The 26,665-nt window shown below is 44.2% G+C and overlaps 1 protein-coding gene across 10 annotated transcripts in view; it reads right to left on the minus strand.

Annotated features, from left to right (window-relative positions):
- LDLRAD4 (low density lipoprotein receptor class A domain containing 4) overlaps nucleotides 1–26,665 on the minus strand; it is a 446,159-nt gene that overhangs the window by 18,412 nt on the left and 401,082 nt on the right. For 6 of the 10 annotated variants that reach the window (XM_043559416.1, XM_043559415.1, XM_043559419.1 and 3 more), the window contains exon 5: nucleotides 10,319–10,473. In XM_043559416.1, the coding sequence (XP_043415351.1) occupies nucleotides 10,319–10,473 (155 nt within the window). Of the gene's footprint in view, nucleotides 1–10,318; nucleotides 10,474–14,121; nucleotides 14,126–20,240; nucleotides 20,354–20,951; nucleotides 21,160–26,167; nucleotides 26,173–26,665 lie in introns of those variants that run through there. The other 4 variants (XM_043559422.1, XM_043559421.1, XM_043559418.1 and 1 more) reach the window with 4 other exon arrangements.

Raw genomic sequence — 26,665 nt, forward strand, 5'->3', positions numbered from 1 at the left:
TTTCTCTTACTGTTGGGTCTTTGGCTTGAGGGAAATGCTGGCTTCACAGAGTCAGTGAGAAAGTGTTCTCTCCTATTCAAATTTTTTGGAAGAGTTTGAGAAAGATTGGATTAATTCTTCTTTAAATGTGTGGTAGAATTAACAATGAAGGCATCTGTTCCAGGTTATTTTCTTTGTTGTGAGGTTTTGAATATTGATTCAACCTCCTTACTAGTTACAGATCTATTCAGATTTTCTATTTCTTCATGAGTCAATCTTAGTAGGGTATGTTTCTAGGAATCTGTCCATTTCAACTTATTCATAGTACTCTTTTATAATCTTTTTCATTTCTTTATCTTTTGGATCTTTTTCCATCCAAAAGATACAACATTTATAGCATTAAAAGAGAAAGATGTGACCATGACTTACTGGGGCTTCTGCTGTGAGCTGCAGCTAAAGCCTGCTGCCTTGCATCCATGTGTAAGGCCACTCCTATGACCTTATGAACCTTCTTAGTTTTATGCTTTCAGCTAAACTTTCCTTACCACATACAGAGGACAACAGGAATCAGATTTAGGGACTGGAAACAATAAGCTCTCTGTGAAACTGGAAATACCTTTTAAAAAGTGTTTTTCAAACTGTGAGTTGCAGCCTCTTAGAGAACTGGAAAATAAATTTAAGTGGGTCACAACCAGTATTCCAAAAAACTAAAACAGAATAGATAATGCCTGAGTACGTTGTAAGTATTGTTTTGCAAAATTTCTGCCTTAGTTGTGTATCGTGGATTATGATATAAAATGTGTTTCTTATTGTTCTTCAGGGTTACAAACCATCTGAAGGCCTCTGATCTAAGCCAGTCATCCCTCATTTTAGATATGATTTAGATTTATACTGTTCACTGGAGGTGACAGCCAGTTTGTGGTAAAGCAAGGCCATTGCTGGATATTGTCTTGTACCGAAGGGCTCAGTGAATGAAAAGTATTGTATGCCCTCAAATATTTGGAAATATATTTTCTCCTTGTCCCAGGGTGAGAACTTCAAAGCACAGGTAAAACTCATCTTTGGATATTCAGCAACACCTTTACCATCTGGAAAAATACATTTTCTCTCATTTCTTCCTTTTCCTCACACAGCCTCTCCACCATCCAAATACTTTAGTATTACTGTCTTTCCACTCTAGATGGCAGTAACAGCTTAGATGCAAAGGTGATACCTCTGGGTATCAATAACTATTCTCCCCAGGACTTCCCCCATTATTCCTCCTTGGGAATCCACCATCAGACTTATTTTCAAGACTTAAAATGTCCTTCCCAACTGCTCAATCTAGGGCACATCCCGTAAGAGAAACACAATTCATCCAGGAAGATCTGTTGGGAAGAAAAGGGAATCCTTTATATTTCCAGAACAATACAATGGATCAGGGAGATCTATAGTCCTGAGCAAGCAGAAAAGGAGCCACACAGGTCCCTCTCCTGGGCTTGGTGCTGGGGGAGAATCAGCAATTAGACCTGGAGAGAAACCAGCCTGGGAATTAGAAAACTCAGGGCAACAGAGAAATGTGGAACTACATGCTATTCAGCGTCGGCTGAATCACCTCCTCTTTTGTGAGAGTAAGACTAGAAACAGGGCAAATGCTTTTCCCAAGGTCATAGAGCTGGTAGGGGATTGATACAGAGCCAGAACCCAGCTACTCCCTTGGTGTCTTTTGACAGCTCCGGGGAGCATCCTCAACAAAGGCCACAGAATTAGAATGATTTAGAGAACTCTTCTTTCCCCAGAACAATTTACACCAATTTCTAAGGACTAAGTATAAACAAACAACCTTTATCATTAGATTATTAAGCTATATTGTCTATCTAAAACATGACTAAAATTTGTTTCTTAAAATTTTCATCAATTTTACTTAAAAATCTGATTTTAGCATGCTTTTTGTCACAGCACAAACCAGCTCAAATCAGTTACCTTAATAGTCTATAGATGCTCAGAACATTATTGCAGTTGTCTTCAGCATCAGTTTATGTGAGCAGAGAATATTTTTTAATTCCAAAAGTAATACACAAATACATCCTTACCATAAAAGTTTTTATTTTATTTTATTTTTTTTAGAGAGAGAGACAGAACATGAACGGGGGAGGGGCATAGAGAGAGGGAGACACAGAAGCAGGCTCCCAGCTATCAGCACAGAGCCCGAAGCAGGGCTCGAACTGACAAATCACGAAATCATGACCTGAGCCAAAGTCAGAAGCTTAACCAACTGAGCCACCCAGGAGCCCCCTAACCACAAAACTTTTAACACACAAACCAGGCTCTCTTTGCCCACCTCCTGCAATCCCAGATCCTCTCCAGAGGAAGCCATTCATTTTCTGTGGGTCCTTCCTGACCTTTCTCTACAGCATCAGTTTGTAGCTCAGAAAACATCAGTCTTACTAATTGAGCCACACTTGGTTTTGCACCAAAATTGTATCAGTTAGTCTGATCAGTCTCATCATTTGTAAGATTTAACTCCAAATGGAGTTTGGCTGATACCAAAAATCAAATCCATCCTCAGTGAACAAATAAGAAAAAGGAAGATTTGCCATCAAGACACTAAAAAATATTTTTCCTTTGAAAAATTTCCAAAAAATGACCTGCAAGCTCTGAGGGTAATTCCAAAATTGTTCCGAGCACTGGCAACAACAGTGGAGGGACAATCTGTGCTACTCTCATTGCTGCAAAGACAAATCTTGGCCACTGAAAAGGTCTTTCTACTTTTGTTCAGATGAGAATCTGCTATATTAACAGCTGTGGCCCAGCAACCTGATCCAATTTTTGCTAGCAACTTGGCCTCCTGTTTCTCTTGCTTGAGGGGAGACATTCTCACTCTGAAGCTGTTAAAATTATCTATCTTTCAATGCTTCAATCAGATACACCAAAGGGTAAAGCCTTTTAAATGACCAGTCTGTTGGCTTGACTGCATCCTCACTTATTCAGGGAGAAAACGGCCTGACTGCCAAGAGGAAATCTGTGCTTGGAGTTTACAGTAGGTGCTCACCTACCTCTTGCAGTCCCTGTGACATCAGGAAATGTAGTTTCAGTGGCTCATGAAATAATGGAGAATTGTTATGGGACAAAGTTGACAACAAATACCCCCGGTCTTACAGTGCAGCAAGAATCTCCCTCACCCACAGAGAAACTATCCCCTGCCATCTTTCATCTCAATCTGATGCTAAATAAAGCCAGAGGGGCTCTCTTTTCTGTAGTCTGGAGTGTCAGAGACATGCCTATTATAACTGCCTCATCAAGCCCTTTAGTTCTTTTTTTTTCCGCACCTTACTGAAAATAGTTCATTTCTATCATTTTAGAAATGTTTTTCTAAATGCTTTTCTAAACCTAAGTAGAAATGAGAAAAGGCAGGTACACAGCAGTCTAGCTCTTTAGTTACTGTGGGAATGAACTGTGTGTGTGGTGACTCCCCTGACTCCCTGCACCCTTCACTGGGCCCAGGACACAGCCTGTGGGCTTTTCAAGCATGGTGAGTTCTGAGCCACTGCAGTGGATTCCCAAGCTGCTTCTAGGGGTGTCCAGAACTGCCCATTCTCAAGCCACCCCTGCTCCCAAGGTCAACAAGAGGAGCCCACAGTCACTTCTACTCTCTTGGCCACAGACACCAGCCACAGAGAAGACTGCCTTGCTCTGGGGCCTGGACTGAACTGCAAGGTCCAGAACAAACACATCCAGCTGGGCAAAGGAGACACTGGACTCTGCTGGCCCAGACATACTTGGTTGAATGTCTAATCTTTCAGGAATGATCTTTACTTCCACAAGGAAGTTCCCTCCCATTTCTCTGGAAACCAGTGGGCCTCTTAGTCTATCTTTGTTTTCACCCTTGTGATAAAGACATAAGTGCAGGATATATTTTCTCTAAAAAACAACCACCACTGTGCAAAGCAATAGGTAGCAATGGCACCCCACCCACAACTGGGGGTTCCCCCAAGAGAGATGGAACCGTAGTCAAAAGGTGAGCACCAACCCATTCAGCCTGGCAACTGCTTTGTGGTCCCATCTTAGAGAGTGCCAGAGGCAGGAATAGAGGCCTGATATGCAGACTTTTCAAGAGAAAATGTAAATTCCAGTTTTTATGTGAAATCTCCCAATAGTTACTGTCAATCAAGTTTTATCAAAACACCCTGTGGGGCAAACCATACACACTGGCCACATCTTAAGCCAAGTCTGCAACAGCTATAGGGAGAGTCTCTGGGTGTGGACTTCCCCTATACTGGGACACTTTGGATCAGAAGAACTCCAGCTTCTGTACTGGTCACTGCAGTCATGTCCTCCTTCCAAACGCCAGGGGACAAAACAAGTGGCCTCCTTCCCAGCATCCCACCTGCATCTCCCCCTGGAGCTGGTGCAGCACAGACTGTGCTGAGCGCTGGCTTGGTGCTGCTCTGTCTCCACAGGGAGGCTGAGGCACCTGTATTTTCCTAAGTGATTTAATCCCTGCAGCAGTTCCTAAGGAAGAAATGCTTGACGTGACTCCTTCCATGAATTTTTAAATTGAAATTGCTGCTTTTATAGGTCCAATGGCTGAAGCGCTACAATTTCATACAGTTCATACAGTTAAGTAAAAAGGTTCTGTCCCTCTGCTGCTCCTCAGTAAGTGGCTGGCCACTCTGACCTCGCCCACTTCCCACTGCACCCTGGGCTGTCCAGGTGGGTTCAGGTGGCCCTGCTGGGTGGGGCTACAGGCTGTCAGAAAAGGCTGCTCATGCCCCCATGCCCACCCAGCTCTGGTAAGAGAGGCTCCAGTGATGTAAGCAAATACCTTTCAGCGCTGTGTCTGGAATATTTATGCCCCCTTATTGTCTTCCTATTACTTGGCAGTCTAAAGTAATGAAAAGAGATCTAGACAGTATCAAAGCTCTGAAATCACATAAACCCAGGCTCTAAAAAATAAGCTGAGGCTACCTCAGAGAGAATACATAGAGATTTATGTCACAAAGCCATTCACTGCTCTTTGCCATTAGATAAACATTTACTTTTCTTGATTTAAGCCTAGGTTGCTATTTTCCAATTTTATCCAGAAATGACTGTTACCAACAAATTCATGGCCAGTATTGTCCTGTCCCTGGGCTCCCCTGGCACGGTGTGTCAGAGACACCATGGTGATGAAGGCTGATTGGCCTGGGCCAATACAGATTCCCATCCATTCCTTCCTTGGCCAGAGGGACCTGGTACAGAAAGTGTGTGCTTCCAGAAGACACTTGGAACTGGCAGGGGAGACCCTGAGAGGGGGTGTCGCATGAGGAAGAAGGTGTGTGTGGTGAAGTCAGGGAGGAAAGTGTCTTTGACTTTACAAAGCAAACCTCCCAGAATCAGGGTGAGTCTGGCATTTGGCCCAAGGGGGCAAGTGTTCCAACCAACCATTTTCCAGAAGAATCTCCCTGAGAACTAGGAATATTCACAGCTAAGATTCTATCTTATTAACTTCAGTTCTGCTTTTCCCTTTGGTTGAAGTGCAAATCATCAGTGAGCAGAGGGGCAGTGCACATCTTGGCAGTGAAATTTCCTCAGTCAAATCAGAACGTCTACATGTGCAACCTCTTCCTTGAAAACAAAATCCAACTATTGTCCTTTATTTTTTAATCTTGACTAACAAGTCTTCTGGAAGAAATATATAAAAATAAACTTAACAAAGTGTTAAACCAAATCACAGAGAAGTTGATAAATTAGATGCACAGCCCTTCTCACAAGTTTAAAATAAATATACCTTTTGGGCACCTGGGTGATTCAGTCAGTTAAGCATCTGACTCTTGATTTCGGCTCAGGTCATGATCTTGCAGTTTGTGAGATCAAGCCCCACGTTGGGCTCTGTGCTGATGTCGCAGAACCTGCTTGGGATTCTCTCTCTCCTCTCTCTTTGTCTCTCCCTGCTCTCGCCTGCACGAGCTTGCTCTCTCTCTCTGTCTCTCTCCCAAAAATAAATAAATATTTAAAAATAAATACATAAATAAACCTTTTACTAACATGCTCATGGAGACCTCACATGGTTTTAGAACAAATGGGGCTAAAAGGTTCCCAGAAGTGAGGGGATGTCAGCAATGACAGGCTCAGACCATGAGATGCTCACCCAGGTGAGGCTGGAAGGGGCATTCCACAGCCACAAGCTGCCAACTAGAGGGCACTGCAGCCCCACCATTCAGTCTCCAGGGAAGGTGGGATTTAGATGCTGACATCGGGAAAGGTGCTTCAGTAGCCCTCAGGTGTTCTAGTGACAGACATGAAACCACACAGACAGCAGTAACCACAAAGGCATCCATCTTCACCAGTCACCTTTCCCCCAAGGAGTACAAATATGCACAATGCCACTGGGAACCCAAGAGGCTGTCAGCGATGAGCTCTGTCAGTAAGAGCAGAGCCTTCCTTTCTCATGCTGAGTCCTCACGCCCCATCCCAGACTCCTCCTATAGCCAACAGCCACTTGATATATACAAATGGCCACTGGAGACCCCTAGCCTCTCCCAATTAAGATTGAGAAAATGCCAAGTAGAATTAGCCATCTGGATGCTGCTGATGCTAGCAGGGAGGGTCAGGGGCAAGGAAACCTCACATTGTTCCTTCGTTATTTTGCTCAATGTCTGGTTCATGTCCAGTGAATGACTGAATGAACAAAGGAAAGTAGAAATGGGTAGGGGAAACTATTCCCAAGGCAGAGTCTCAAACCAGGACCCTCTGATCATGCAAGGGACCCCCAACACTTTCTGCCAAGCCTCTGGGAAGTGTACTCTTCTCTCTGTTGAAACCTCAGAGCCAGCCATGAGAGATCCACTTATGTTAATAGGCAACCTCTTTGAACAGCAAAGCGCCTCTAGGAAGGATGGCATTCAACACTAGTGAGATTAGAGGTTCTCTACTTCAGCACTACTGACATTTAGTGTCAGATAGTTCCTTGTTGCGGGGGCTACCCTGTGCATTCCAGGATGTTTAGAGCATCCCTGTAGCATTCCCTAATTATGACAACCAAAAATGGCTCTCAATGTTGTCAAATGTCCCCTAGGGGGCATAATCACTCCAATTGGGAACCATGAGTGTATATTAATCAACTGCTCTCCCAGTACTGTACTAAGGGAAGCAGCATTTCTTCCTTATGCCTTATAAAGGCATTAGGGAGGAGAGGTAGACAAGTAGGAGGCAAGAAGCCTGGTTGGGGGCACATTCCTGGGTAGAGAGAAAGAGTGTAAGTGGCCCACAGTGCTGTCTACATTTGTATTTGTGTTCAGAAGAAAAGTAAGGTTTTTTTTCTCACTCTCTCTCCTCTCTCTTTGGACTATACATTAGGCTAATAGTCCTAGTCATGATATGGAGCTACAGACTGGGCCTGAATGGTCTCTGGTCACTGGGTTAAAATACATCTTGAGTTTGAAATGGTAAACACATTCATGCTCTGTCTCTCTCTGTCTCAAAAATAAATAAACGTTAAAAAAAATTTTTTTGAAATGGTGAACACAGCGCATTGCTAAGTTTTGCAATATCCATATTCTCATTTTATTGAGGAGGAAAATCCAAGCTTTGAGAAGCAACAGCAGCCAGTCAGTGCTGGGCCACTCAAAGAAAAGAAAAAATAGTATAGTAGTAACAAGAAATTAAACCCTAAGCTGTGTGCAGCCTGCATTTCAGAACTAGGGTCCAGCTCTCAGGGGTAAAACTTTCAGACGTTATTAACAAAATTAGGCACAGAGTGTGATAAAGACCTCTGCAGACACAATCACTAGATACTGATTATCTTCACTTGCTGTATAGCCCTGAAGGGGCATCTAAAAATCACTTAATTATCTTTTCAATGTCAAGAAATGGAGGCACTGTTGCCCAAGAAGTCCTGGAACAGGGTGGACACAGGTGAGCCACTGCCCCAGGAAGAGGCCTTGACACAAACCCATTCCCTTAAAAAAAAAAAAAGTTTATTTATTTATTTTGAAAGAGAGAGTGCACACGCACGTGAGTGTGGGAGAGAGGCAGAGAGAAGGAGAGACAGAAAGAATCCCAAGCAGGCTCCATGCTGCCAGCATAGAGCCCAATGCAAGGCTTGATCCCATGAACCATGACGATCATGACCTGAGCCGAAATCAAGGGTTGGATGCCCAACTGAGCCACCCAGGCGCCCCACTCAAAGCCATTCCCAAATGAAACAGGAGACACATTCTGATTAAAACAAACTTAAAATTTCACTTTTCTGCCTTTGTAAAATTGTCATCCTGCTGCAACCTCTTTGCTGGTAAGGGTATAATTGTGTGTGTACCTGTCCCATCACCTGACTGGGTCATGGAGCTCCCAGTCTGAGGAGCAGACCCATGGGCAATTTGAGGATACATGGATGGGGGCAGTGACAGCAGGAATGGTCATATATGTACTGAGGAGTGGAAGAAGGAGCCACTTCACCAAGCAAGGTGAATCAGGTAGAAGCAAGATGATCCCCAAAGCAGATATGTGGGGAAGACAGAGGTGGGTGGGGACCCAGGCTAGGCATAAGAAAAGCATTCTGAGTTCCCTGTGTGCAATGATTCCAAATACCTCAGGCATTGGAACAGAAAGCCTAAGGCAGGGAACTTGGGTAAATTCATGGCAGGTACTTCATAGAAACTTGAGAGCTATCTATTGATGACAATGAATAAGGATAGTTTTCCTCTTTCCCCCAAGGCTGGAGTCAGCATTTCCAGTCTTTGCATTAAGGCTTAGGCAAAGCAGTGATGGCTCATCCTTTTGCAGTTCTGAAACTGTTGCTGTGAGTATGATTTTCTCTCTGTCCTCTCCCTTTAAACTCAGGGGAGTTGTGTATATTCTGTGCTCAGAACTTCAGAAGAGTTAGTTCTCTCCTTTAGGTAACTGAACTGTCCTTATACAACAGTGGGGAATCTATAGGCATTAGGACACCAGCGTTCAGTGAGTCTGGACCCCTCAGGTACCAGACTGCTGGGATGACAAAGGGCCCAGGACCACAGGGAAACTGTCATGCTGTGAGGAAAGCCATGTTAATAGGGCCGGAGGAGGCTAGTGGGCCCAACTGGGGACCCAGAGAGACAAAGGAAGGGGACAGCAGAGGACAAGGGAAAGCAAGAGAGAGAAAGGGGTTCTTTCTCAGGACTGCTCCCTATAGCCCCATGGCATCCTGTCTCATCTCTGTGAGTCTGATGGGTGGTGCACAGCAGTCCCATCCCTTCCCTCTCTCCCTGCCTGCCTCAGACACAGAATGCCCAGCAAACCTCAGTTCCTCCCATGAGGACAGCAGAGCAGATGGGTCACTGAGTAACTCTGCAGCCCTGACGAACTATGACCCTGCCCTCCTGAGGGGTCCAGGGGCCCTGAGCCCAGTAGCCACTCTCCTATACCTGCCAGAACCCATGATGGCCTCCCTAGGCCAGTTACCAGACCTCCCTGGTCCTGACACATGCTCTGAGGGGCTGAGTGTCCAGTATCATTTTTGCCCACCAGAAAACCAAGAACTTGTAATTGTCTAAACTCACAGTCCCAAGCCTTTCACTGGAGGCCACGAGAATCACAGATTGTAAAAGCAGCTCAGAATAAAAAGTGCCAGTGGCCTTTTGCCTCCTAAGCGCAGATCACAGACCGGTTTAACTGAATATGTATTTTATTTTCCAGAGGAGTGTGACTCAGGGCAAGAAGTAGCCAGAAACTGTAAAAAGAACAACCTGTAGAGCCTTACTGTGGGCTGTTCTGTGAGTCCCTTACATAGCCCGGCCCAGCCCGATCCACTTGAGGAGGCCCTGAGCCCCTGCTGTCCCGCCACTTCTAGCTTGCCCACACCTGCCATGCTGCTGATCTCAGACAAGTGACGTCTTACAGATGCAGGTAGTGCTGCACAAATGTATTAAGGATCACCGGACACCTCCAGGGCCAGTTTTCAAAACAGGTCTCCATGTAATAGCATGGGTGATTTAGTGAAAGAAGCCAAACACAAAAGAACACCTACTGTATGATTCTATTGTTAAACATATTTTTCAGAAGCAGGTAAGACTAATCTGTGCAGACAGCTGTGCAGGTAGTTTTGACCTTGTGGGGGGCAGGCCTAGGAGTACGGCCAGAGTGTGTTCCTGGGGGCTGGTCCTATCTCTTTTCTGAGTGGTTACACAGGTGTCTTTAGTTTGTGAGGACTCACTGAGCAGAATTCTCATGACGCACATGCTTTACTTGAAGTATCAGAACCTTCCATAGAGTTTTCAATGCTTCGGACCATAGCAGGTGGGTTCAAGAGGCCGTCCCGCTTTGGGGCTCTTACTGGCACCCAGCCTGTTTGGAGCCCGAGACAGAGGCCTAGGCAGCACCGAAAGGCTCAGGCCACACTTACCGGTTGTGGCCCGTCCTCCTGCCTCCTGCTTGGATGTGGGCGGTTGATGAAGGACCGTGTGGAGACTTTGTAGTGATTCAGTAGGCAGACAATGACCACAACCATCACCGTGACCACCACGACGATGATGATGATCTGGGCAAACTCCAGTTCCGCTGCGATGGAAAGGGAAGGCATATTAGCGACATATCCCCTGTGCAGTCACCCAGTTCTCTAAACAACACACCCACCAGTCACCAAGCGCTTCTTGCAAGCACCTGGTCCTCCCAGAGACAAACTATTTTTCCCCAGGCCTGCTGCCCAAGACCATTGTCAGACACACACACACACACAAGCACAAACAATTGAATAACATTTGAAGAAAGAGAGACCCAGGCATGAGGCTCTTTCCAGTAGGCCTCTGGTGTTCAGTCCAAGCATGGTGCTCAGACAAACCTTGTCTTTGCAAATTTTATAATGAGTAGGGCCTTAGGAAAACGTATTCTGTTGGCTCTACAAGACCTCTAGAGGGGCTGTGTTGTAACTGACCCCATTCACACATGGAACTCGAATATCTAGCCCAGTGTGCAGACCACCAGCTGGCCGCTGCACGCTGCCCCTTTGCCCTGGGCAGGCGGGTCCAGGAGTGCAGTCACCTCTCCAACATCTGATTTCTGGTCCTGCCAGATGGCCCTGCCACCCAGGGGAGGTAAGAAAGTCTCACAAAACTGAAGCTGCTCCTTCCAGTGTAATCTCTCCAGGAAAGTTAACCCCATCTTTATGGTTGAGTCACATTTCCCAAAGCACATCCACACAGAATCTATACATTATACTGACGGGATAATATATTGATAAAAAGCTCCAACCTCCTTTACTCCTTTGCCTCCTTTACTTTGCCTTTGGAGGTAATTTAGAAAACACATCTCCACTGTCTCTAACCCTGCAGACACCATATTTTATGAGCAGTCAGAAACCAGGTTCCTGACACTGCCATTACAAAGCCTTTTCTAACTGCCATTAGCACACGCTTCACATTCTAGTACAGTGCCATGGAATTACTTCTAGCAAAACAGCGCACTGAGTTGGCAATTCAAGATGGGCAATTCAAGTCCTTCAGTTTTGCAGGGAGGAAGCAGAGTCCCATTGCTCAAGGTCAACCCTAGAACACACATTTTCTGCTTTCTAGTACGGCCTTGCTGCATGTTGCCCACCTGTCTTCCTGAGTCTCCCCACACAATCAAAGGAAGTGATTGTGTAGGGGTGTCAACTTAAAGAGTGAGAGGCTCTGAAGATGAGGAAGACAGCACACAACTTTGCTCTGAGGTGGGGAGGTGTGGGGTTTAATGAAGAGCAAGAAAAAGGGGAGAGCTCTGTCAATTGTGTTACTGCCTAGAACCAGTAACACACACATGCATACACCCACACATACACACATGCATGTATACACATGAGCACAGCAACACACATGTACACACAAGGGCATGCTGCATTCATGTACACATATACACACATGTATGCATGTGTTTGAATACACACAGATGTGGATATACATACATACAGAGCATGCATATGCACATGCGTGCATATGCATACACACACACACACACACACACACACACACACATGCTCTTGCTGCACGATCCAGGCTGATAGCCAGTGGGGAGGTGTTATCTCTCACTGTATGGGCTCACATTTGGGATGATGCAGGAAAGGACTGGGGTAGCACCCTCCTCCCCAAATCTCACCTATGTGCCCCCACCATCCATACTCTGGAAACAGAAGGGCTAGAACTGGCATTGGAGTAAATGGAGGGTGTTCCTGGATCCCACCATGTTCAGTCCTGTGACACTACCCCTCCACTCCTGCCTTCGGCCTCTACATACCCGAGGGACAAAGATATACATACATGCTTGCTGGACCTGGCTGGACTGCACCTGCACCTATCGTGGGGCTGGCCCAAATATGCACCCTGGAGAATGGAGAGCTGAGTATGAGGGAACCGAACTGCCATGCCTGTGTGCTGAGTGGCTGTGGCCGGGTGGGCTTGCTGAGTACAGCCCTAGTGGGCAGTGAAAGGGTGGATCTCATGGGCATGGCTGACAGAGAAGCCTGGCTGTCGGTGAGACCCAGGGGCTGCGCTCTCCACCTCACCCCCACCTTGCATTGCTGTCATTGTTCTGGACACACCCCAAGGCCTAATGGCTGATCATCAGGTTAAATCATGCCCTGAAACTGACAAATGTTTTCTTTTCTCAAAAAAGCTTCATTGCTTTATGGACATGGAAAAATAGGAAAAGTGATGATTACAGTGAGGTGTCCTGTACAAAGTCTTCATGGGTTAATTCTTCACCTGAAGGACGTCTTTCTAGGTTATGTTTTCCTGAATATAGAAAGCTATGTAGATAACCATCTGTAGCAATGCAATCAAATTATATTTTCCATAATTCTATGGGCACTTGGGGTGTATCTATGATTTTTAAAAGTATTTTTATTATAAAAATAATGAAGACTTATTTAAACAATTTAAATTATTTAAACAATACAGAAGGAAATAGTGTACAATGTAACAGTCCTTTGTAGGCCTGCAGGATTCCCTGACCCCACTGAACCCCATGCCATTCTGGGGTTCACACAGTTCACCCATTGTGTATATCTGTGCATTTGCTTAATAAATAAGGGCTTTCTTCTTTTAATGAGTGGAATCATTGTACAAATACATTGCTGGCTTTTTTCCACCCATTGTATCACGGCATTTTAAAACAAGAATATATAAAAACCAACCTCATTCTTTATGGTGGCTATCTATTCCAGAACACTGATATACTGGAATTTATATTTTCCAAGTGATAGATATTTAGGTGTTCCCCCCGCTTTTTTTCTATTGTGACCAAAAGATTGTATGTGCATGTGTATGTATGTGTGTAATGTGAGTGTTGACCCACATTTTAAGTATCCCTACAGGAAAGATTCCTAAAACTGAAATTTCTGGGTCAAGGACATATCCTTTTAAGTGCTGATAGCTACTGAGACCCTGCCTCATGAAAAGGCTCTTGCCCCACATGCCCATCAACACTGAATACTCACTCTTCTCATCTGCACGAATCTGATGGACAAAAACATATATCTTGTTTTAATCTGTTTTACTAGTAATTTTAGGTCTTTCCCTGATTGGCAATTTCTTTTTCATAATCATGTTAGTTCATATCAGTTTATTTGTAACTCTCTTGTTTACTGGTAAGCAGTCTTTACATATTATGACTACAAATCTTTGTTACATGTGCTGCAAGTATTTTCTCCTAGTCTGTCACTAACTTTGCTGTGAGCTTCTGTATAAAAGATATAAATTTTTATGTCATGAAATACTTTTTCTTTTATGGCTTCCAAGCTTCCTGTTTGATTAAGAAGGTCTTCTCCAGTATTCTAAAAATATTTTTTCTAAGATTTTTATAGATTGCATTTTTATGTTTAGATGTGTGTTCGCTCTGGACTTGATTTCTTTTGGTCTGAGACAGCACATGGAACATTTTATATCTTCTGAAGGACATGGATCTTCTGATCTAACAGCACATTAAAGAGTTCATCGTAAGCATGAATAAGAAAGATCTTAGTTGTGGAAAGTGTATGGAATCTTTCTTTTAAAGGGGACTACCTGCTCTAAGGTTGTGTTTCATCAGCTTTCTTGTCAACATGCTATGTATAGTGGGCCCTCCCCTGGCCCTGCTAAGGTGCCAACAGCTGGAAAGCACCGCCCCCCCCCTCCTGCCCCACCAAATGTCCAAACTTGCTGCACTTCCTCCCACGCTCCTGCTTTGCTTAATACCAACAGTTCTCCAGTGCTTTCATCTCAGGACCCCTCTACACTCTTTTTTTTTTTAATTTTTTTTTCAACGTTTATTTATTTTTGGGACAGAGAGAGACAGAGCATGAATGGGGGAGGGGCAGAGAGAGAGGGAGACACAGAATCAGAAACAGGCTCCAGGCTCTGAGCCATCAGCCCAGAGCCTGACACGGGGCTCGAACTCACGGACCGCGAGATCGTGACCTGGCTGAAGTCGGACGCTTAACCGACTGCGCCACCCAGGCGCCCCACCCCTCTACACTCTTAAAAGCTACTGGTTACACCCCAAAGAGCTTTATTTGTATGGATGACATCTATTGATGTTTGCCATATTTACATTCAATACTGAAAATTTTAAATATTTATTTATTAAAAAAGAAACATTATATATTAAAATATATAACAACTATATATGCTATTTTCAAGACAAATTTATTGATAAGGGTGGCATTTCTTTACACTTCTGCACATCTCATATGACTTTTTCAAATTTCTTTTAATGTTTATTTATTTTAGAGAGAAGGAGAGAGAGAGAGAGAGAGTGAGCGAGTAAGCACAAGCACAAGCACAAGCACAAGCTGGGGAGAGGCAGAGAGAAAGAGGGAGACACAGAATCTGAAGCAGGCTCCAGGCTCTGGGCTATTAGCACAGAGCCCGATGTGGGGCTCGAACCCATGAACCGTGGGATCATGACCTGAGCTGAAGTTGGACACTTAACGGACTAAGCCACTTAGACTCCCCTCTTATATGTCTTAATAGAAGATAGCTGGATTCTTCTCCCTGCTTCACCTTCAATCTGTTGGGATATGTTGGTTCTGGTTGAGGTATATGAAGGAGATGTGGTCTTACTGACCACTGGGGACTGGGGTCTCAGGGATCCCCAGAGATTCTTGAGCCACACGTGGAGAACTGGTGGTCTAGACTGATTTGACAGCAGGCACTCTAGTACAAACACTAACGGCCTGGATTTCTTGGAGATACTCCTGATGCTAGGATTTGAGATGTGGTCAGAACAGCTCCTGGGCCACTCTCCTGAGTTTTCATGCACAAGTACAGCCACAGCAGGTGCATCTATGGAGCAAAGTACACACAGAGACCCTAGGGGTTCACAGGCATCCGAATAATGCAGAACTCACCTGGGGCAAGAGCACAGGCTGGCACACCCTGGGTGCCACTCACTAAGGCAAGCAGCCTAGCAGTGTAGCCCAGTGGCCAATCTGGGTGACAGAAGCCCAATCAGAGCCTCAGCTACTACAGCACCTGGGCCAGCATGAGAGGCAGCTCTTCCCGCAGAGACTGGCCCAGGTCCCAAAGGCCACCATCCTAACAACCAAGTACTAATCAGACACAGGAGCAATAGTAAGCACAGCAACAGCGATTTAGCCCTGCTTGCAGTCCAGGGTCACCTGTCATGTTTCTTGAAACCCTGAAGTCAGAGAGGCATGTGGAGCTCCTGGGGATGGAGCCTCAGCAGAGTGGCACAGTCCCAGTCAAATGTGCAGCTGACCTTCACTTTGAACTCTGGGCAAAATGCATCAATGAAAAAAGACTGCTTTCTCAAATACTAACAACTAGAAAGTATAAGGGGCTAAAAGGGTCCAGAGAATTCTCAGAATGAAAATTAGAGTGAACAGAGAGTATTCTTGAGGACAAGTATGATGATGACATCCAGATTCCAGAGATCTCTGCTACTGATAACTTCTCCCTTCAAGACTCCCCCTTCGAGCTCACAAGGGGGTATGTGAGCACCTTTGCCTGATACTTGTCTTCCCACACCCTCTTCTACTTTAAACAGGAAAAATTCTACTAAAAATGCATCATAAAAGGCAAATTAAGTAAAGACCACACCACTATAGGATATCACAGCTTGGATGGTAGATGGGAAACCCAGTCCCCCTCCTCTCTCTGCATACATTGTGTAATAACAGTGATAGGTGATTCCTGTCTCTTCCTTTGCCACTCCTGAACCCTTCACTCCTGCATGGAGATTGCTCAGAGGCAGCTGGGCCCGCACAGTATTTTGCAGTACCCGGATGTGGCTCTGTTGCCAAGGGCCTGATATTACACCTCCTCAAGAAAATAACTCACAGGACAAGTAAAAGAAGCTTTATATTAACAAAATAAAACAAAATAAAACCTCTCACTTCTGAATGCAAGTATCAGGTGAAATTCAGCACACCTGTTCTTCAAGGTGTCCATTTTTAAGACATCTGCACTCCAGATCTCAACCACAGACCTTTTTGGGACTTCTGGGGACCTTACCCAGCAATTTCCTGTACTGCACAGTCAGGGCTCAGGCAGGCTGAGCACTCTTCACTTCCTGCTGAAACCACCATCCCTTCAAGGTAGCAGTTCCTGGCCACATGTTTTCCCACACATGCAGGCGCACATACACACGTGCACACACACACCCTCCTGTCTTACACATCACTGATTCCTCCTCAACGTGCTCCAAGCTTGGGAGACCCAGGGTGCAAAGGGTATAGATACAGAGCAGCAGAAGGTATGGTGAGGCCTACTACCCACCCCATAGGAGACAATTTAAACAGGCCCTGAGAGGCATATTCTTCAGACAGATGCATGCACATTACTGCTTTCCGAATCAAGGTGGCATCCAGCCCTGTGCCTAGGAACAACAGTCTGTGCATAGAAGTGAGGCAGATGCCAGCTGAGACCTTATACTACACTGGGGCCTTGTTGCCTCACCTCCCTCACCCTGGTCTGCCCACATCTAGCCTTACAAGATGTTGTCTGTTTTCTTGTGGTGGGGGAGAGGCAATGTGCATTGGTGCACAGAACTTGGGGTACAAAGAAAGGAAAAATGCTTGTGATTTTGGTTTTGGGAATGGGGTGGAAAGGAGAGGCTAAGGAGAGAATGAATTCTGGAAGAACTATTAAAAACAGAAAGATTAAAAAAAAACTATAGAAATAGTAGAGTCCTGAGAAAATAATAGGATACTTTAGGGTTTCTAAAATTTCATGTGCCCAATATGGACTCTGAACACAGCCCACTTGGTCAGTTTTTCTTGATTCCAATAGATACTGACATCAACAGAGCAATGCCAAAAAGCAATACATGCAAGGAAAGAATTTTAGGCCAAAGTCAAATTTTTACACTCCCCCCTCCTTTCATGGGGGTTCTAGTTCATAAGGTTATAATGGATGAGTCATTGCAATCCAAACATAAGAAATGTTATAATACATTCAGCCTACAACTTACAGGAAGGCATCATAGCACCTTACTTTATTACTATAACAGCGACAGTGATGATGGTGATGATTACATCTCTCTACTTTTATAGAACTATCCCTAAGAAACTCCAAGCTCTGCAGTGGAGAATTATAGGAACAGAGAAAATTGTGTGAGGCCTGTGGGTCTATTCTCTGGTTCAACAAAGAGCTGAACTGACTCATACTAGAAGCATGAGCGTCTGTACTATTTTTAAAGAACTCTGGGAAAGCGTGGTTCTACCACCTTAGGTTCCTAATATAACACTTATTTCTATTTGTGGGATGGCTAACACCATCTTCCATGTAGTCTTTCCTTGATTAATATATCAACTTCACAGAAGTCCTATTTTCTAAATGTTTAAAGCTCCAGATGTGTGATTTATGCCTTACAGACCCTATAAATGGGGGGTTGGGGGCAAAGTCTGTGCCTCTCATCAACCCCCTCCTTTCACCCCACTAAGGAAATACCTTGGGTGCCATGCAGAATATTGTGACATCACTGTAAGGGCTGAATGCTTTCCACAAATCCCTGCACGCCACCACAAATGGCTCCTCTGCCACCTAACCAATGGCAGCACTCCACTTCGTTCCCCCAAGTGCTACAATCTATTGGCAGCACTGAGACCCTGGCTAGCTGCCACAGAGACTTAGTCCGGGCAGACCCTCTGTCCCAGTGAGCTTTCCTAGGTCCCCACCATGGCTCAGGCACAGCGACCAAGTATCTGCTTTTCCGGGGCAGAGTGGGTGTGGTGAGATGACAGCCCCGGTGGGGGGTGCCTTGCTCTTTATTTATGGCTCTGTGACACTTTTAAAGTGCTGAATGTTCCTAAAGGCTGGTAAATTCTTTCCCCAATCCTACAGAGACAGGGACGTGGGGGCAGGAAGACAGGTGGGGGCAGGAATTGGAATCTACATGGACCATAATTGCCTCAAGTTTGTGAACTGTTAGTTTAAAAATACTCTTGGAGACTTTAATGGCTGAATGAAAATTCACACTCATTAAACACCATGGTCGAAGGGGGGGGAAATTCAGCCTGTGTTATATGAATAACTTCACAGCTTGAAGTTCAGAAGGTAAAACAGTAAGAGCTATAATCGTAATGATTATTATCTTATATATTTTGAATTTTCTTTTCCCTGGTGGGTTGGCTACTCCAGTCTACCCCATAACAAGTAGAACAAAAGAAAGGGAGAAGAACAACCCCATAGAAATACCCCAAATTGGTGTCTGTCACCCCCCCCCAGCTTTATCTTCCTTAAGAAGCTCTTTCCTAACCACTTGATGACAGGCTTACTACCCTTGGGGGGCTCCCTAGCATGCAGCTGCACTCTGTCATAGCACTTATCACTTATAGAGCCCATTTTCTGGAGTAAGCTCTGAGATAGTATCTTGATCTTTTCTAGTATCTTCAGTAGGTAGCACATCACATGACTGGCACAAAGTCAGTGTTCATTTTAGATAAAATGCTAAAGAAATCCCTGGAAGGAAAGGTCCCAATTGGCTAATCTGCTTTTAACAATGTCTAGCACAGAATTCCACCAAACACTAATGACTTCAGTGATGAAGTTTTACCAAAGGTTTTCATATCTCATAAAAATTATCCAATTATTACGATTCTAGGCAGTGTAAACAGTCACTGGAAAAAGAACCTCATGGTTGCTATAAGTTACCTGTTTACAGAATCCTATTTATATTAATATATTTACATAAAATGTTTTGCAGGATATAAATGTAGGAAATGATACCTATGTTCTGTAGGAGGAGAGGTGAAAGCACAGTGTAGTCAAATGGCACGGGGAGCTCTGAGGGCAAGGTGTGGCCCACATCTGCCTGACTCTAGCCCGCGGCCAGGTGCCTTTGATGACACTGGCAGGCAAGTATCAGTGAGCAATCATTAGACTGACTACCAAATCCCTAGAATGCAGACACTGCGAGTCCATCCAGCTGCTAGAATAACATCTTTTTAATCCACTAAGGTCCAAGCATTCATCCAATACAACTTTTCATCATGCATTTTAGAATCTAGAGTCTCACGATCTCTTCAGAAAGAAATCTAGCTAACTATGTTCCAATCAAAGATGATTGACAGGATTTTCTGAAAACATAGCAGAGGAGTAAGAGCAATTACAAACCTTTTAGAAGTCTATCCCTCTGCTATGTTATAAATGGAAAAAAATACATACATAAACCCATAATTCTCTCTATAGGATTCATTTAAAATCCACCCCCACCCCACTGCCACATTATTAATTTAGGAAAATGTATCAGAAAAAATATACAGCTGCACAAGTAACCATTTCTTCACATTTTACAGCAGTGACTCCTGAATGCTCCCTAGCTAGTAGTCTGTCTCTCACAGTCTCCCTCTCAGAGTCACAGTTTGCTTTCCTAAGGTCTACTGTTAGTAGACTGGTGACCCGAGAAACAACCCAGTAAACCACCCACATCTTGAGAAATACATCTTTTCTGTCAAATGCTGTTTTCAATGACTCAGGGTGAAAAAAAGTACCCATGAGTCTAGTGATAAGTAATAGCATTTCTGGGGGTGGGGTGGGGGGGAGTTAGTCTCATGTACAGAACATTTTAAAAAATAAAACTCCAAAGCAACAAACCTGTGTATTTATGTATAGCATCTCCAACAGGAACAAACTGATCACAGAAGAGAAAGAAGATGAAAAAGCCTAAAATACATCTTCCTACAGAGTCAAGCCCTGAAGCGTTCTCAGAGCTGATAGACCCTTCTTAAGGAAATACAAACTTCTTGAGAAAGAGTTTCTACTCTTCTCAACTCTGTCCTCAGACCAAACTTCAGGAACAACCACCACAAACCCCAGAGAGCAGGCATCATCCACAGCTGGCCTCTGAAAGTGTACCTTTTTTCAAGAACAGGTCTTTAAACGGGGCCTCCTTCAGTGTGCTGTTGTTCAGGTGGTCACTGGACATACTCGAGTCCTCTGCCAGGGGGAGTCCAACCGTGACGCAGTCCCCCCCTCCCCACCCCCAGTTCAAAGCATCCCTTCAGCTTCAGGCAATCTCCTCTTTAGGCAGCTCAGAGCTGCAGTTATAGCCAGCGTGGGGGGTGTGTGTGTGTGTGTGTGTGTGTGCGTGTGTGCGCGCTTCTGTCTGTCTCTCTCTCTCTCTACTGTATCAGCAGGGCCCAGCCCAGGTGCTAGACTCAAATGCTGTGGCTCCGACCGCAGACTGTGGCTATCAATTATCAACTGCCATCCACAGAAATCAGAAGCTCTGTGGTAGGAAGCCGGTGGTGTCACAGAGCAGATAACAAGTCCAGGGTCTCAAATCCTGAGAGCAGCTGAACACCCAGTGTTGTATTCAGCAACATACAGCAATGATTAGTCTGCATTTCTCATGTTTGGCCTCACATGGGACATGTTACACATACGGACGAGCGGAATGCAGCTAAACGGATCATCTTGTTCCACTGCATCCAATAATCTTTTTAACAGGCAAATATCAAACCAGACAAAGCAGAAAGGGGGAGATCTACAAATCTCAACACAATATTTCTTCCCTTGGTCTCAGCTAGAAGCTTTCAAGGTTGAAGAAATGGAGAGAGAGCTTACCGAGGCAGCGCGTGCAAACAGGCACGGACTCTTAGCCACTCATGCTTCTCTGCTCTGGATCCGGCTTTAAGAGCACGTCCTGGCTTGAAGTGCCCACAGAGCGTCCCTCATGCCAGGAGCTAGGCTGCAGGCCATCCTTGGGGTCCCCCTCTCCCCAGAGTCTCTCTCTAACTGATGGGAGCAGTCCGCATGGCTCTTGCAGCTAAGCTGTGCACTAGCAACTGGCAAAGTCATAACCACAGCAGGAAACACTCAGTGTCTCCCCCTCCCACTCTCGCTTCCCTGTCAGCCCTTCACTTCTCTCCCCTCTATTTCTCAATGCATGGTAGCAAAAATATACCACAGAGAATGCTGTAAAGTCAGGACTCTCATTCTTAACTACTAGGCAGTTTGAGTTTACAACGTTCAGAAATTAAAGAGTCCAAATGGTAAAGCAGAGACATCTCTCAGGAGGGAGCTTTTTCCTGGTTCATTTTGTGCAAGCACGGTCTCTGTCTCCCCTGAGGTCTACATGGTTTTTCATATGTGCGTTAAGGCATCTCCGGTGCATTCTGATGCCCTGGGGCTGTGTGAAGAGACTTAAGGAAAGGCTGTGTGTCTGCTCTAGCACTTTTCATAAAAAATCAGTGTGGCCACAGTGAAAAGGGCAGAGTGCCATAGTAATACTGCAAATAACCCCAGCCACAAGCACTGCTCTGCGCCCAGAATAGCCTTTGTTTTTCCTTATTTAGGATAAATAGCAATGACATGTGGGCCATAACAATAGTTTTGGCTGTAGGAGGAGTTGTCAAAGCAAAACTAAACGCTGTTGGTTACTACCAGCATTAGAAACGAAGACAGTTACGTCAGCAGCCTGTCCCTGCTGTCGGCCCCAGCATGTCACCTGGGGCTAACAGCAGTGTTCTGGGCTTGATGTCACCACCACGTCCTCAGGTTGGCCAGAAGACACCACTATTTCATGTTTTAATTACTGGTGGTGGAGGCAGGAAAGGAACAAAAGAACCATCAAGAAGATTTTTCAGAGATTTCATGTGGATAAAAGAAATGGGAATTTCAGCAGGAAAATTAACAGTTGCGTACATTTGCATGTGCCAATCAAGACAGCCTGATTTTTCTCGAGCAATTTCCAAATTTAAAATATAACTCTCCTTTCTTGTTCTGCTTTTCCCTAATTTCTTTTCAGAGTCACGTGGCTGGGTGAATGAAGAGGGTGAAGCTCAGGAAACTGGGCTGGGGTGTGGTCACCAGGGCAGGGGACCCTCCTCAGAGAAGAGTCAGCATCAGAAAGCATCAAGCTTCAGACACTATGGCTTCAGACTGGCTCTGCTGGTCTTTGACATTCCCTTGTCACTACAACCTCAGGTCCTTGCCATCTGGGGATGGCACTTTCTAGTCAGTTCGGTAAGAGTGATAAGATCACTCGAAATCAAGTCCTTAAAAGGGAATATTCATAAGATTGCATATGACTGTCATGCAAGTCTGTTTTTGAAAATCAAGAGTTAGTCAATATTATGAAAATATTAGTCAATGTTAAAAAAGTTGGCTCTGTCATTTGTTAATGGATATACCTGCATTTTGAAATGACTGTGAATAGTCCACTTTGGGGTTTAACATTATTTGAGATGCGTATTTCATGTATCAAAAAAAAAAAAAAAACCAAAACCCAGAACCCAGCATATTTTTCACCTTTAATGGCTGTATTGTATTCCACTCAGCCTTAACACACTTACTTTGTTTGGCTGGCTTCCTTATCACTGGGCATTTGAGCCATGGGAGTCAATCTTAATTAAGCTCCTTGTTCATTCTGTTTAATTGTTCCCAATGTTTAATCTATTTAAAAATCACTTTAAAAGCTTTTGACTTTATGGATGAGTTTGTTTTCAAAACAGTGCCCAAACCGCACAGCAGGCACACTGCTGGCTGAGGTGGGTGTTTACCAGAGTCGCTCTGGGCTGTGTTTGACGTGTGCTGGCCATGCTGCCTGATTAACACCAGCGTGTCACCACCCGTCAGCATGCACTACAGGGTTGTCAAGGCTAAATCACCAGGTGGTGGTCTTGATTGTGTTCTATTTTCTTTTAAGCACTGGCCTGGGAGGGTGCTTCAGGAAGAAAACACAGAGGTCAGACCAGGGGTTCCCAGAAGCCAGGGGTTTATGTCCTGATAAACACCTAATTCTAGCTGATGGGATGTGGATCGCTGTGCTGGGGCCTTTTAACTGATGAGTGCCAATATTTCTCTTCCCTTAATTCAGAGAAAATGGCAGTACACACAGCAGAAGGGTGTGGGAAGAGACTAGTCTGCTGAATAAAAACACGTAAGTAGGAAAGTGTAAAAGCCATTTGCATTCAAGAATTCATTCTTCCCTCCTGGTCTTTAAATATGGATCTCTAAAATGAGTACTCTGATGGGCTAACTGCTTTTACTAGCAGTTAAAAAAAAATGTCCCAAAGCTGTATGTGGTTTCCCTGAGTACAGCAGAGACCTTGGAAGGGTTGCCTAAGATAGACATTTTCACAGGGTCTGTTGATAGCAACAAGGACTTGAAGAGCTGTTGTCTCCATAAGCCCACTCTATCAACATCTTCAGGTTTCCTCTATAAAGATCTTCATTTCATTAATTCATCTGACAAATATTTACTAAGTGATTACAGATCCTAGGAGGAAATATACTGGACCTTCAATGCAATCTGACACAAGCATTTACTGTAGGGTTGAACTTGTCTTAGGTGCTATGTGTATGTAGGTAGTTACTTATTTAAGAAATTGAACAACCAAGCTCTAAGTACTGGCTTCCAGCCAGGTCTGAATGTGACAAGCTGAAGCGACTAGGAGCATCTGCAACCTCAATGGCCAAAAGAGGCAGCACAGGGCAGGGGTTTTAGCTCAGGGGCTACTAGGGGGTCATTAGCTTCACAAAATACCTCTAGGTGGTAAAGGGGTGCTCTGCTATACCAGAATCTTTCTCTATCACATATAACCTGGGTTAGCATCTTGCCTGGTCCAATCCTTGCATTTAATCACCATGGGCTTCTTGGTCATGCCCTACTGTCTCTCGTCACCATATTCCCACCCTCAAAGGGTATCCCACTCACAACAGAAATTTTCACAGATAAATATCATTTGGAGAGTTAGGAATATTTTATAATGATTATATAGCAGAAAATTAGCATTTATAAACATTTCTAAAGATCTACTGTTATGTTCTGGGCACTTTCAGGCACCGTATATCTTTTACATTCATGTCATGTTTTCTTATTCCCACTTTATAGGGGAAGAAGCTGAGGTTCAGAGAGGGTGAATACTTTGTCCAAGGTCAAATGGCTGCTAAGAGGCAAGCTGCAGGTCGGAACCCTGGGAAGCTTGACTCAGAAGCTCCTACCCACTCTATCCATCATTCTGCTTAATGGGCAGTGAACCTAGAATTATCCAAACTAAAGTCCCCTGAACTAACCAAAGTATGTCAAGCAGATCAATACTTGGATTTTTAAAGCCTGACTGCTTGATTCCTTTAAGGCACTAACTTGCAAATCCATGTTAAAGATTCTGTATCTCAATGTTGCCAGAGGCTCTTGGAACCATTTTATGTGTCTTGTATATCTGTTAATGTGACTCCTGTTAAGAATCAATGGTTCTGTCCATTACAAATTCTTATTCTTTGAGGTTTATGACTATGCTGTAAAATTCTGCTCTGAGGTGAAGTTTTCCACATAAAAATTAAGCCCTGGAATTTGGCCTTTAGAAAACAAAACAGTTCATTTTAAGTAAGTTTGCTACATTTAAAGTCATGAATGAGGATTTTAAAATAACGCTGACTCCTGTAGACTCAAAACATAGTAATAGTTTGATATTTGTAGACATTAGCCTATAGCATGGAATAATTTACTAATGTATTCTTAGTGCTTAAAAATTGCAACACATAGGTTTTTATGTAGAAATATGAATGCTCTGCATATGTTCCAACCACAGTGCTTGATACCTGCATCATCTGGTAGAAATGTCAGCAAATATAAAAATATGCAACATGATAATAGAGCTAGCAAGCTGACAAGGTGGATTAAAAGCTTATTAAATAAGTTAGTCTAAATTAAATAGCCTTAAAATAGCTTCCTAATATGCAACAATACTCCCTATATTAAAAGACTTTGGAGTTTATCTATGCCACCATAATATTTTTTCTTCTAATGAAAAAAAGAATTATATATTATTTTGTGTTTATGGTGATATAGATTTTCATAATGGCTAAGCTACTCCCTACCAAGTAGGTTACATACCTTTGAAAATTGCAGTTACTCTTCCAAGCCCCAGGGAAAAAAAAATAAGGAAGGCAATATAAAGTTTTCATGGTGGCTAACTTCTGGGATCAGTTAGACCCAAGTTTGGGATCCAGTCCTGCCATCTGACCATGTCAGCTTGAGCTAAGCCCCTGTTTCCTCATCTGTAAAGTGAGGCCAAGAATACCTGTATCATAGGGTAGAAGGCAGACAGAATAAGAAGACATATCTAAACCCTTACCCCCAAATTCATCCAAGGAACAGCAGCATCAGCATCACCTGGGAGCTGGTTACAAGTACAGCATCTTGGATCCTGCCTTGGACTTTACTGAACCAGAGTCTGCATTTGAACCATATCCCTAGGTGATTCATCTGCACATCAAAGTTTCTTCTGAAACTTTGGTCAAATTCAAACTCCTTATTCAGATTAAATGAGCAAACAGGGGCTTGAAGAATATATAACTTGTGCACACCACACAAAGGAAATGAGAGTAGAACCTAGGTCTCCCGTTTAGAGCCCAAGCGATTGCTACTCAACAATGATTTTAAACAATGGTACTCAACATGCATGGATTTGTATGCACATCTGTGTAAAATCATGATGCTGCCCTCCTGGGCTAAAGGCAAGGCCCAGCACCACAGGGCAGGTGTTTGCTGCTGTCTTCCCCACTGTACTAATAGGCTGTTACTGATCCACCCACACCTCTTAGAAAAAAGCAGGAGAGGTGGACTGTGTTGTCAGGGCTCACAATAATGGTGAAGCCAACTAGCTTATGGTAAGAGTCTCTGGTGTTGGAATACAATTTCTAGGATATTTGGCATGCCTCATAAAAACTTCAGCAGTCCCCGAGGACTTCTGGATATATGTTAAGAAAGAATTGTAATTTTGCTTTCTGGGAAAACTCAAGTGCCATGAGCAGACTCTTCTTAAAGGCAGAATTACGAAGATGCTGTCAGTCCACTCCTATGAACTTGGCCTGACTCTCATGTCCTCCTGGGCCTCTCTGTTCCCTGAGAGAGCCAGATACCAGGAAAGTAGAGTCCTGGCACTTGGGTTCCAGAAACAGCTTTCCACTTCTTTTTTTTTTTTTTTAGTGATTTTTTTAAAAGTTTATTATTTTGAGAGAAGGGGGGGGGCAGAGAGAGCAAGCGAGCCTGAATTGGGGAGGGGTACAGAGAGTGGGAGAGACAGAATCCCAAGCAAGCTCCACGTTGTCAGTGCAAAGCCTGACATAGGCCTCGAACCCAAGAAAGAGTGAGATATGATCTGAGCCAAAATCAAGAGTCAGACACTTAACCACCTGAGCCACCTACATACCCCACCGGCTTTCCACCTGTGTTGCATGCATTCTTTCAGCGGTCACCTGCTGACACCTCCCAAACTGTTTTTCTATCAACAAGACCTGTTCATGGTGCCTTCATAAAACTGCCACATCATCAT

This window comes from Prionailurus bengalensis, chromosome D3, assembly GCF_016509475.1.
Source record: "Prionailurus bengalensis isolate Pbe53 chromosome D3, Fcat_Pben_1.1_paternal_pri, whole genome shotgun sequence".
In the NCBI taxonomy this organism is placed as follows: Eukaryota; Metazoa; Chordata; class Mammalia; order Carnivora; family Felidae; genus Prionailurus; species Prionailurus bengalensis.